Raw genomic sequence first — 13,424 nt, 5'->3', positions numbered from 1 at the left:
ATTTATCCCAATAGAGAATCCCTATCAGCTTGTTTGTCATTAGTCCTATCGCACTGTAGTGGCCTCTTGAAAGTAATTTGTTTTTGAAACCCTCTGTAATTTAATAAAAATAACTCTATAAAATTATAGAATTTTTTTGTTATTACCTTCTTTGGCTTATGAAATATAGATGGTCAATTTATTCCACTTGAACCGAACGTATTGTTTACTTGTTACCTAGGTAAGTATTTTACTAATATACATAGTATCAGCTATCAGTATGCTAGAAGCCTTATTATCCTGGGTTTAAAACTAAGTAGCCTACAACATAGTTTTTCTCCGACAGAAACACGCGTCGGTCAGATGGAAATTTTAGGTGGATATCGGGGCGGTACGTCAGAGTACATATAGGTAATTAAGTTTTATATTCTGTACTGTCGTAGAGCATTGCTGGGTGTTAACATGTCATCCGTAAACATTAATAGTGGGCTTACCAATTCCGTAATCTGCTGTACGTCCGCTTTGTAGATTTTCCGCTCTTTACGAGTATTCGCTTATACAATAAGATTAACAGAACGACTACAAACATAAATGTTGCAGGCATTTTTTAAAGAATTGTATCTGTTTTTCCATATTATTGTAAATGATTGTACATAGAAGAAGCAGCGAAGCATGGTTATTGAGACCTCGCTCCTTTTGTGGTACGTACGGATCGAGTACTGAAATTGCAAAATACAGTGACTGGATAAAGCAATCGACTGTCGATATTCGTTCATATAATTACATAAAAGCTGCGTCAAAAACAGTCAGCAATGGCTATTGAGTTGCTAAGTGCGTTCAATATTATTACGAATATATTTAAATAGAGAGGCGAGCTATGCAGCATAATGTTTAGCATTCTCTTAACATTATTTAATTATAGCAAAATCTTTCCCCAAAGAGCACCAGCACGGTGTAGCCGTGTCCATCGCGTGTCTTCTCCTCGTTCTCATCCTTCCGGTTGAAAGGTGCCAAGTCGAGCGTTCTGGCTAAAACGCCCATAGCAAAGCCAACAAAGCTTGCTCTACCACCATCTTGTCCATTGTCAGTCAATCCCATAATTCCCTTGGGCCCAGCCCTATCCCGTTTAGTTGTAGTGCGCGACGAGCCACACCTACCCCTGTCTCGCCGCATGGACCGTTAGATCCTAATACTCTGTCGGTCTCCAGTTCCCCGTAGGCCTATTTACGTTACCAATTACCCTCGGGCCCACAGAATGGTCTTCCTTGGGCTTCGGTACGAGCTCCTACAACCACTGTCTGCCATCTTTCTGCCCAAGATATTGCGGATACAACTCAGCAAAGCCGCTCGACATTCCCGTACCCTTTAGCCTCCCCTCTTAAAAGTCGTTTTACGAGTGCTGCCGCAAAAGCTTTTTCGAAAATCTCTATGAGCAAACAAAAGTCGTCTCCGAAATTCCGCCTATGTCCGTATCGGTGTTTTGCCGAAAAAGGGACGCAACTATACAGTTAGTTGTTCCAGCTCGAACGGTTGCTGTCTCAACGCTAGCCATATCCACAACGGTCATGTTGCTACACTGGCAGTAAGAACAACAACGGCAAGCGCGACTCTGCCGGACTAGCTGTGGAAAAATTATACAAAATAAAAAGCGAACAGAGCGAAGTTACGGACTGCTTCTATGTGGCCCCGAAGAAGCAGAACATTGAGAACGGTCCCCTTGCACAGCCGACCGTTCCTCCGTTCTTTGTCCCAGATCGCAGACAGAACATTGGTTTAGATGACCGGCCCGATGGATATTCGACGTTCAGAGAAGGAGTGAAACGGGAGTGAGTTACCGGAGAGATAGGATATAGAGAGCAGAAGATGGTGTGCCAGTATAAGCTAATATATTATTCTACTTATGGCGGCTGGTGAGGTGGGTGAATTTTCGAACGTGCGCGAACCAGTGGCTCGAGCAATCAGTCCGTGAGTAATCAGCCGAACAGACTGTGACAGGGACCAATGACAGGCGAATGTATTTTCGTACACAAACGTCACGTTTCGTTCATTATTCATGGATGGTATAAGCCTTGACATAATACCACTTCAACCTCATAGACAGAGACATGGTGCTACGTGACCCACAGTACCCTCCAATTTGATGCAAGAGCAACTGTCTCCCAATTCAAACCTTTAATTCGTTTTGTTCAGCGCTTATTAATATAGGTAAACGCGTGCTATTTTAATCATACTACTAAGTGCAATTCCATTAAGAGTTGATCCGAGCAAAAACCCCGAACGAAATGTTGTGTTCGAAATATATCGTTTGATTGTTGAAATTATACGTTGAGGTTGTTTCCACTTCATTATTACTAGTTCAACCTGGCTAAATAATAACTATCGGGCATCACTGCGATTTTTTCCGATCATCGCGAACCATCGTTCCACCCACTTTTTGCTACGTATCTATTGTTTGTTGTCACACTAAAATGGAACCCTCGCCTGTTTTTCTTCATACAATTCGTTATAGAAAAAAAAGTTCGTAATCAATCCTTCCATAACATAGATTACGACTTCTGTCGCATGTTAAAAGCTGATCCTGGCTTGGTTGAGAGCTGCGCTGAAGTTCGGTCATTTCATCTGAAAAGCTTCCAATCTAACAGCTTACGCTCACCGCCGTCCCGAAATCACCACCATAAAGCAAGTTGTTTAAACAAAAGCTAATGTTTGAGTGCGGACGCTAGTTCTGCCTTCACAACTGTGAAGGATTATTTTGCTTCGATAGCTCTTCGTACATTGACGTGCAGTTCCGGAAATTTCCGGATGGTTTAGGAATTGAATGAGGTAGCCTCCTGCAGAAGGTTGTATTTAATTCTATGACCTCAACGCGTTCGAGGCAGGAATAAACGCGTCACAATACAATATTTTCCGTAACAATATACTTAATCAAAGTAGCTGAATTTCCGTCGTATGCGTGTTTTTGCAAAAACGGCAAAAAATAAAACATTCACTAGTCGTAAAGTTTGTTTTTAAATTCTAAAATATAATCTTCATAAATAAATGCATGTAAAGCTAGTAATGTCAGTGATAATCACTCCGCTACTAACTTACCATCTCCACCGATCCGTAGTGTCGACGACTAAAAACTCCTCTACGTGCAGCGAGATCGGTGGCGGATGAACTGAAAGAACAAAAGAACGGGATTTGAAAAACTTGCTGTAAAATAAGCAGTAACAATCAGCATCTACCATACAATAAGCTTAACTCGTCTTCTTTTATGCACGTTTTGTTGACTGAGGTAGGGTACACTCACGCTCAGGAACTACGTAAACCAACATCCCTTTTACCCGATTTTAAGCATACTCTCCGACGATTGATGCTTCTTCCTTAGAAATATTAATTGCTGATATATTGATATGAGTAATTATTGGCTTACGCCTTTAAACGACCCTTCGAACGGTGGAAATTTCCACACTAGTCGCGTTGCTTTTGTTACCGCGAGATTGTACGATACTGGTATCGGGCTATTAGAAAAGCTTAGTTAGACAGGTCTAAGGGCCGTCAATGATGTTCATCGCGGTTCATGCCGTTAGTGCAAAGTGCCCCAACAATCTACGGCTGATGCACTTCTATGTGATAGAAGCAGACACACGCCCGGCCCTTGTAAGTGAATTGATGATACAAAGAGCTTCCTGTCGCACGAGTGGCAAAAGGCAAATTTGCCTTCTGCATACATCACGGAAAGTTTCACGACGGTTTTCACCTGAATATAGCGATCGCCAATTTGATTTCATTCTGACTATGGACGAACGTTAACAGCCATATTATAGGTATGCGATCAAATTGCTTTTAGACAGTTCGAAACTATGAACGCTATGCTCGAAACGAGTAATGGTTACAGGTTACGAGGCCTTGTTAGGCCTATTTTATTTCGATGCACGAATCTCCGTTCGTAAAAAATTGGCGTGGTCTTTCAGGTAGTTGTATTATAGCTGTGATAGTCTACATCTAGATAATATTAATTTTGGGACGATTATATTGTAAATGCGGCAGGCAGTGATGTGGAGAAGCTAATACCCATTCTCTGTGTACAAGCACTAGTGATGAGATTTCAGTAGGAAGTAAACTGTATAAATGATTTCCTTGGACGAATAGAAATGCAGTGGAAAGTTCCACTGACTTGTTCAATGTTTAGGTACGAAGAAAGGGGAAGATATCATGGAGCGTTTACCCAATGTGGCTGATCAAGTATCATCCTTAGAGGCAAAAAACGTTGAGCGCACTGAGGGTCCTTAGCGCCATTAGCTTAACTCATTGTTTAAGTCTAATTTATACGCCGTCTTCGTCTAGCCTCTCGGTCATGCACGTTCTCCAACTTTTCGCACGTACCTGTTCTTTTTCTTTCTCTTTTATCCTGACATTTTACTATGCAGCAACGAGATTTGATTAAGACGAGGCGCCCAACGTCGCTGCAGTTCCTTCAGTTGGCCCCGTGAAACACGTACCTCCTGCAACAGGCCTTCCTCGAAGTTTGAGTAACGATACGGCTTCACTGGGTTGCGGCAGTACTCTGCCCTTGCCACCGTAGCCGCCGCCGCCTGTGTCGATCCACCAAACGTGCTACCGGTATGTTTCTGATGTTCCGAAAAGCATCATACTGAGAAGCTTTTGCCCGGTCCCCGACCTTGGCAGTTGCACCCAATCGAGCACATTCGTGTGGCTCTTCATTTGAGGGAAAGTAGGGTTTAATACATGCTGTGTATGCCACTCCACCACTGCTATCAGTACTAGGAGCATGACCTGACGGCGGACTAACCATCCAACTAAGCAAAGGGCAGGTCGCTATACGCCGACGACGAAAGACTAGGCACAAGGAGGGAACGAACCAAATCCAGCCGGGGAAGAGTAGACCAGAGTACTCACTAGTCGCTCACCTCTCCCGTGCGCCTCCTTCTGCAGCCAGCTCGCCGCTCTCTTGACATGACGCGAGACACGTCGTTCGTTCGGCGATAGAACACGTTGGCGGCCGCACACGAACGTGACCTAACAATGTGTGAACGCAACTGAAAGTAGCCCTGCCCACGGAGAAGCGATTCTATCCGGTTACAGAAAACAGCCTACTGGGCGCATAGGCTGCGGTGACCACGAAATGACGTCACGCAGTTTATCATACGTTGAGAGGCCTTTGTTGTTTTTGGTCCATAAGCTTTTGTTGTAAAGTGTACACACACACGTACATACCGACGGGCCCACACGACGCGCACTGGGTGCCGTGTGTACAGAGAAGTGCAGCGAGCGTTTGGAACAGCGAATAGCTTCATTGTCTTCGCCGCTGCCAACGCTCGCAACACTTCAGCTAAAGACCTGTTGCGGTGTCGACACTGCTTAGGACGTTTACTGCATTTGCTACTACTGACGAATGCATCCGTTTTGTAGTTGCTATGATGGACAGCTGATATGTAGTTTGTCTCTTTCATTTCTAGAAGTATTATCGACGAAGGTTCAACATGCACACATTTTTAAGATCACTATCGCCGTTCAGGGGTTAATTTTCATCTGTTCAGTGCGCGTTTGGTAAGAGCTGCTACATCTGCGAAGAAAAATGCAAAAAGAAATACAAAATCAAGGAGAGCTTGCGAATAAAGAAGATATTATGGAGGGACCTGAGAGTTCTTTGGATGTATGTTTTATACGGTCGTTCTACAATGGTTACGAAGTAGGGGCCCCGACGACGACGTCGATTATAACAGTGATAACGTGTCACTCGTTCAAATCTTCTTTGTCGAAAAACTGTTTGGGAAAACAACGATACGTAGTAAATGAGATCAACCTAATCTGCCGTGCTACTTGTATTGCTTCGACTAGTCTTCTCTTTGCCCGCCTATCTAGGGTCGACAATAGCAGTGGAAAATCTAACTGAAGTCTGAAAGCTCTGTTCAGTTATAAAAATTCTCTAACGGACAGAGACGATATGTGTTTTTGAGGCCACATATATATTAAAAACAATATCTATAATTTTCTGCTCTAAATTCGAATATGACAATGTATGTGGTTCTGCCTAGCTAAGGATTAAGGTCTTCATAAAAGTATTGAGTTTTTAAATTGCTTATTTGGCCGATTTTATAAAGAACCTAGTATGTACACACATGGAATTTTATTATTTATGGATAATGAGATAAAACGGGAAGGCAACTGCATGATTCGGTCAACGCAATGGACATATTGAATTAGAATGATGGGTAAGTTGTGATACAACAGGGAAAACTATATTCAAGTACTATAAACATAAAAATATAAACAGTCTAGTTTTAAAAAAAATATCACGCGGGCAGTAGTAGACAGAAGATGGAACGACAAGAAGATAGAACCATTGAAAAAAAGGGGTCTAAGCAGGTTTGGACCTGCACTAAGCGCAATTAAGGAAAGTGTTTGATGGAGTCCGAAGCTACGCTAGGTACGGACCCTGATCAAGAGTGCGATGGATAACTGTATGAGCTTCAACGTTTATAGGTAAGAGTAGGAAGGTATTTCACATGTATGGTGCTCGACGCTACAATTGTATGTCGAGTGTGTACAGAATATATAACGAGCATGGGTGTGGTGCAATAGCAAGTTATTGCCACAGCTCTCTTAAGTGGCTCATTCTTTCGACAGAGTGAATTGATAACATGGAAATTTAGGGGCACTTACAGCAGACGGTGTTTGAGAACCTGGATCCGAGAAGCGCCGTCGATCCCAATAGAGACAATACTTATGTAAATAACTGGAAGGCGAAGATAAGGAAGAATTCGATCTCACTAGATTCATATGCAGATACCGTTCACACTTCATGAGCGTAATGCCTGATAATGAGCCTCATACGTGCTTCAGACAAACACATTTATATAGGAAAATTGAAGTGAATTAACAACGGTTAAGCAAAAGCAAGTACAAATTTAGCACTCCATCGAGTAGTTGAGGGCATAGTGTTCTTAGCGTTAGATTGTTGTCGCCAGCCTACTGATGGCTCTGGCAACGCTTGAGACCCACAAATAGCTAAGGGAACATTTTCCCAAACCCAACAGTTTGCAAACGGCTGTCAACCTGCTGTAGTATTGCAGACGACCTTCAGCAGCGTGTTTCTGCTCCAAGTATATTTAAGCCGGCAACTCTTTGATCCAAGCTGTGCTGCTCGTCCATTGTCTGCTGTATCCCGGCGTCTCCTGCAAACGTATTTAAGATTGTGGCTTTCGACGTATTTGTTGTCCAGACGGCCCTTGTCTACGGGAATAATGAAAACGGTCCACGCCGGATGCCGTCGAAGCCACCTCGTTACTTGGATACGTGATATCGCTGGATCTACCTTTGATCTCGTCGAATAGTCTGTACCGCTTCTGACCTTGTGGGCCTTGCTTTTGATGCCTGAAAGCCCTGGGGACCGAATCAGTGGAAATGGCTGGGCGGTGAAGTGTCTTTTGTTTGCTTTATGCTTAGTCCTAGGCACGTTCGGGGCAGCCACAGCAGGTTTTCTACACGTTACCCTTTTCCTGCGCTCTGCACTCGTCTGTCTGCGTTGAAAGACAAAACGGGATCTCTTTTTATTTCAAAGTGTTCAATATTATTCGTCAAATATTAAGATTATCTTAAAAAATTAAGGTAGACACAATAGAGATGTAAAGGAAATTGTAATGTAGTTTACTGCTCAAAGATGTTTATTTAACAAATATATATGTATATATATATATATATTTAGTTCCGGAAGTATTACACTTTTCGAAACGACTTTGTAAAAAAATCATATGCGTATCCTTATCTATGTAGGTAATACATGATGTAGTTGTTGCCCTATATGCTCAGCACAATTCCCTGTTACGCATATTTGTTCATGTACGTGTGAAAGTTTGTACTCGTTTGACGAAGTCTTTGCTTCATCGTACTCACTATATTTTGAGTATTACGTCCGGTATCGCCGTTAGGCGTTTCAGCAAACGGCTGGTTTCCAGTACGAAACGAAGTCTGTCTATGCCAGGGTTTACACTTAGTGTCCCTAAGATTAGTAAACAAATAAGTTACCCACTAAGCTACCACGGAGTAAACGTTTATACACCGACCGCTATTATTACCAGCTGTCGCATTATTTGCTTGTAATTGATAAAGAACGATGCCGATGGCAAGTGCTTCACTTAGAATCAGTTAGAAGAAGCTTGGAAGGCGGGTGTTATCACGGTAAGAATTTTTAAAAGAAATCGTCGGAGCGAGCCAATAAAACAGCTGACGTGTGCAGCGCTGGTGCTAAGGAATAACTATCCCGGAGTCATCACACCGGAAATCCTTCGGTTTTCGTAGACATTTGACAGAGACATATTGTGATGCGTCATTTTCGTAAGTGGTAAGCTTTCATGCTAGCTTTCCGTCAGCGCCCAGGGCTATTTACGTTAACAATTGTTTACGGTAGATTTTATCGATACAAACTTCGTTGATGTCCTTCACATGATCGTCTCTTATAGTTAGTACCCGAATAGTCGACGATTAACGTGGATAGGTATGATTCAGTGAGGGATAAATCGGAGATTTATTGAGCCTTTTTTTCTTTCGACCAATGAACGACGATGGTATGGTACATCAGACCAAATGCGAGAACTTCATGTTTAACTAAGAAAAATACCCAAACACACAACGAATCCAAGCCCCTGTCACATGCTTTTCAAGCACTAGGGAGAACACAAAATAAACTTACTCTCGTATCCTGTAAGAGGCGAGAACGTATGTAAGTAAAAAGTTCACAAAAAAAATTAAACCTTTCCGCAACCAGACCAAACCATCCTAGACATGTACGCCCGCTTTCAAGCCGCCTTATTCGTGATATTCGCCTGATCTCATTAAAAAGTATACAATCTTTGCAGGCTGATATGGAGACCGATACAGTTTAGCACGTAGCAGAAACCGCGAAGATTCAGCATAATAGATTCACTTTCTTCTAACGCATGGGCCCTAGACGCTAGTTCGCCTAACGTTTGACGACAAACAATAATGTTCTGTTCTTGGCTAGGCCCCCCAAGCGAAAAGATATCGAGCAAGAATGTAGGTCGACCAGGGAAAAAAAAGAAGGAATCAGATGTACTTTGGTACTCTATGGTTGAAGCATAGTTCTATCCAGCCTTCCATTTCCCTTTCAATTATTCGCACGAGTAAACTCCATGATATAAGCACAATTGCTACCCTCGCTGCTGTCACCATCTCCATGCTCGCGCGGTCGGCACGAGGGCTAATATCACTGCTACCAGTTCGCCCATTGCTGCTGTCACCGTTATCCCGCTTTTGACGGCCGACCTTTTTCTCGCACCAAGTCGTCGACGTTTGACTTTAGCCAAAGGGAACAAACTCGATAAAGCCCTGCACAACGGACAGCTAACGAGTGGTTCGTGAAAAGGACGAAAACATATGAATATAGAATAAGCGAGATCGACAGTACCAGCTGACAGTCAGAAAGAAACACCCGTTACATTAAAAAACTCATTAATATGCACACAATAGTGCCATTGCACATCGGAGGTGCGTATGCATATATGTATGGCCACCATTGGGTCGCCGACGCAGCGCGTGTGACATTAGTAGCATTTCTTTTTTCTACCAAAATGACCGAAAAAGAAAAGTTGCACATTTATGGACCTGATAAGCCGGCCACTATGCGTTTTAAAGTTGTCATTAAAAACACTTTTTCGTGCAGGCTTTTTTGGGATATTTTTCTGTTCTGGAAAATCGCAGAAATACTAGTGGGCACAAAAGGGCGTTGTCATAGATAGCAACAAATGGTGCAGCTGGTAGGGCAATTCCCTTTAGTGTCTCTTTTCTACCTATATATTCTTTCAGTTTCAACTTTGTTTTCCTTTTTCTTCCCGATTCGTCAATTAGCCATTTTATGGACGCTGGTTTGCTGGTCCGAGCAGGCCGGCCGGCCGACCGGTCGAGAGGTACGTCTCTGATTGCCGCGTGCAAAAGGTCGGGCAATTTCGGACGGATTGAAGAAGAATTGTTCCAATTATTGGAGACTGCATGAGCTTGGAAAGCTCCTTCCTGCACAAAAGGAAAGCCGAGGCGGAAAAAGAAACGGATAAAATGACTTTGCCGTCTGCGAATCGACTGCTTTTGGCAAGCACAGGTGAGAGTGATATCTGAAAATAATGGTCGAATGTATATTGATGGGAGGCAAATGTAGGACTGTTCTTGCTTAGCGCTTTACTTGTGGAGAAGAAGCGAGAGGGCAAAAATATATGGAAAAAGTAGACTGCAATATTCGTTTTTATATGATCAAATTTTTATATATAAATCAGCGTTTACTATCAAAGGAGTCCCTTAAGATGGCAACGTGTGAAAGATGGCCGCTAGTGATAAGATAAAAGAAAGGGAAGGTTGTCGGTTTAGCTGGGTTGAGGAGAATGGCAGTGGCGGATTTATAAAGCCCCGTGCAAAAAAGGCCTCGCACACATTGGATTTACCTAACCGGCTGGAAAACAGAGGTAAAAAAAATCCGCGTATTCTTGATGTGGTTTACATACCAATCATTACTATCACTTGAAGGCTGTTAGGGATATGCAGGGGGTGCATCATCCCGCTCAGCCTTACTCGACAAGGCTACTTGGAGCGTGCTCGCCCTCTAATCGGCTATATTATATAGTCAACCGGGCTATTAGCTGGCTGTTCGGCGTCATTAGTGTCGAGTTCCGAGACTTAGGCAAGAGCAGCGGTAGCGGTAGTGCTGGCAGTTGCGAATAAAGTAAATACGTGGGGCCACACTACACGATGCCAGCTGGACCCAACGACCTTCCCGAATTTTGATCACGGCTGATGGTTTGCGTCTATTATCAGAAAGTGTGCAGGGACACCTGTGCAGCTAATAATTGGCTCAGCTGTGCAATGCACTACAAGTCGCTCGCTGGACTTGGCGAGACGGAGACGCGGTACGAAGAGATTGTGGCTACAATAAACCACCCCGTTCGATTCCACCATATCGCGATATTGAACGACTGTTGTTGTTACCAGTACTATTGAAACTGCTGAGTAAGTCAAAAGTTTCTGATGGCAAGCGAAAATTCAGCAGGGCAGAATAAATCGGGGTGGATGGCAGATCGTAGTCAGGTAACTTGTACCGACGGCGGCGGCAGTGGCAGAAGCAAAGTCAGCAGAATTAACACGAAAGCATCTGGTGCGTGCTATGGCTTTCGGTGATAGCCGCTATGCTGTATTTTGCTTATTTATGAATAGGCGATAGTTGCGACTAGTGGGTTAATTTTGAATAGTCTTTAGCTACATTACATTACGAATCTCATAAACGGTTCACGTAAATAATTTCTCCTGTATGAACGAAATCTTTGAATTAAGAAAGAAACATAATTTGAATCTGTTTTTTTTTTTTTTTTTAATTTGTTTCATTGTTGTAGCAGTCAGCTTGATTTTTTTCATCTCACATCTGTTATTCCTGTAATTTAGTTTGCCCTATACAGTCTCAGCTAACACGTTATCTTCACGCACTTAAACCACTAATGAGAAGTCTAGATTCAACTTCATAACTAACCTCGCTGATTGATATATCTGAAATGACAACTCATTGAAATAGAAATATTTACTGATTTTTTCTATGTAAATATACGAACGCCTAGTATTCTACCTCAGCCGAACCGTGCTTTGTCCGTAAATGCCTCACGCTTTACACACGTTGACGTTGGTGACAAGTTAGCATTTCTGTCACGCAGCGTGCAGCTCGCATGCTTTAACCAAATTAGCCCGTATTACATTAAAGTTCTCTGATGGTCACATCAATAACGCTGGTTGCAAAGTTCCACAAGGACTATGTCACGGACCTAGCTGAAATTGCGAAACTTTTGGGTAAACTTCGCTCCGTCGAGCGGCAACCTTACCCCACCTTTAGAACATCGTCAGCCTCTCGACGATTGAAGGATGCAATGTGGCGTTTTGAATGTAGGAGGCCTGTATATAAAAATAAATAGTGACAAACTTTGAAAATTGTTAATGGAGGTTTCGTGGGTCTTAGAAGGAGACTTATCAGCTTACCGAGATGTCATAGAAAAATGGCCGTTAACCAGTTTGGATAAGCCATACGGGAAGATTTGCCTCGTACACGATACCCGCGCTGGTTCTTTTTTTTAATTTTAAATAAGTCTAAGGTATACTTTCTTTTTTACAGTCCTCTGTATGACTTCATATTTTGTGGGGTTTTTCGTTTTCATTATGACATTTTCAACTTGCTGACACGCAATGAGACCATTAGTGTGTTCGTTGTTTCCGAAACCACCCGGCACTTAGACATTTGCGTTCATGATTATCGACAATTATGGCACTTAGACATTTGCGTTCATGATTATCGACAATTATGGCACTGAGTATTGCATTTGAACAGTTTTGTTTATGTGTACATATGTTTAAGGTACAACAAATAAGCGACCTGTTTCAAACACGAACAGGGTTCTCGCCATATGACGAAATAATTCGATGCTAGATATGCAGACGTAAATTTTACCATATTCATACAGGGAAACGCGTCTACTCCGACAAACAGCGTGGTCTATATTTCTCCACACTGTCTATTGGACGTCAAAAAACTGTCGAGAATACACGTTTCGTGACGCTGAGCTAAATAAGTGGGTCAACGATTATTTTTGTTGCTCTGGGGTTATTCCGCGCTTGCCGCATGCAACAGTGCATCGTTCCGTCTTAAACTTTATGATCAATACTACGCTTACCAAATACAGGGCCCATCTTCAAGCCAAGTGGCGTAAACGTATGATAATGGCTACAATCTCCTGTTGATCTACTTTATCCTTAACGGCACACAGAGCTCAATAATTGACAACCAGTCTATCTGGTGAGCTTCCTGGATAAGGATACCCGTATACTTTTGTTTTTTATGAGATGCAATTACTACCGATACAGTAGCATGCAAATGCAATCATCTGTTAATGTTTTTACTTGTCACCAGGACTATTTAGTTGCTATTTTGTGCTTTGATAGACTGGAGCCGTCTACTGACGGTGGCATATCACTAGACAGTAGCTCTATTCAATTTTTGATTACATCTATTTGCACCTGTTCGTATTCATCTCTTCCAGCTAGCCATCTGAGTGGCTAACAAAAGTGAACTGATCTAAACTTACGATTTTGCCAAGTCCATACAGTCTAAGGGAACGCTTCTGAACTTTAGCCAGCAACAGGCTCTAGCGTTCATGATAGCAGCAGCTGAGAGTTCTCTTTGAGCTTCCGTTTTGCTTGCCTGCCGGAGATGCCTTTGTCGAAGGATAGAAAGGCTTCGCAGCGTATCGGAAGAAAAAGTGCTGCTATAATCCGCCTTCTCGCCCCTCACGCTTCCGATTCGGAAAACGCAAAATTACAACTTTTCTGCAAAACAATCTTCTGTTATACCTCAGAATAACTGACTGCAGCGGTAGAGGTAGCGACGCATAGCTGAAGCGGCG

The 13,424-nt window shown here is 42.8% G+C and overlaps 1 protein-coding gene and 1 long non-coding RNA gene across 9 annotated transcripts in view; one reads left to right on the top strand and one right to left on the bottom strand.

Annotated features, from left to right (window-relative positions):
* The window catches only part of LOC111242932 (GTPase-activating Rap/Ran-GAP domain-like protein 3), a 389,128-nt gene that overhangs the window by 46,398 nt on the left and 329,306 nt on the right, over nucleotides 1-13,424 (bottom strand). For all 8 annotated transcript variants that reach the window (XR_015318501.1, XM_086976696.1, XM_086976697.1 and 5 more), the window contains one exon: nucleotides 3,070-3,139. Coding sequence is in view for 7 of the 8 variants with exons in the window: in XM_086976696.1 (XP_086832822.1) it covers nucleotides 3,070-3,139 (70 nt within the window). In the remaining variant the exon portion in view is untranslated. The remainder of the gene's footprint in view (nucleotides 1-3,069; nucleotides 3,140-13,424) is intronic.
* The window catches only part of LOC147758638 (uncharacterized), a 32,859-nt gene continuing 28,671 nt past the window's right edge, over nucleotides 9,237-13,424 (top strand). The window contains exons 1-2 of the long non-coding RNA XR_015318507.1: nucleotides 9,237-9,489; nucleotides 9,850-10,096. This is a non-coding gene — a long non-coding RNA (uncharacterized LOC147758638). The remainder of the gene's footprint in view (nucleotides 9,490-9,849; nucleotides 10,097-13,424) is intronic.

The sequence above is a fragment of the Varroa destructor genome, unplaced genomic scaffold (genome assembly GCF_002443255.2).
Source record: "Varroa destructor unplaced genomic scaffold, Vdes_3.0 BEIS01000001.1, whole genome shotgun sequence".
Taxonomy (NCBI): Eukaryota; Metazoa; Arthropoda; class Arachnida; order Mesostigmata; family Varroidae; genus Varroa; species Varroa destructor.
Note: the sequence above shows the minus strand (reverse complement) of the source record. Positions and strands in the feature narration are given on the sequence as shown.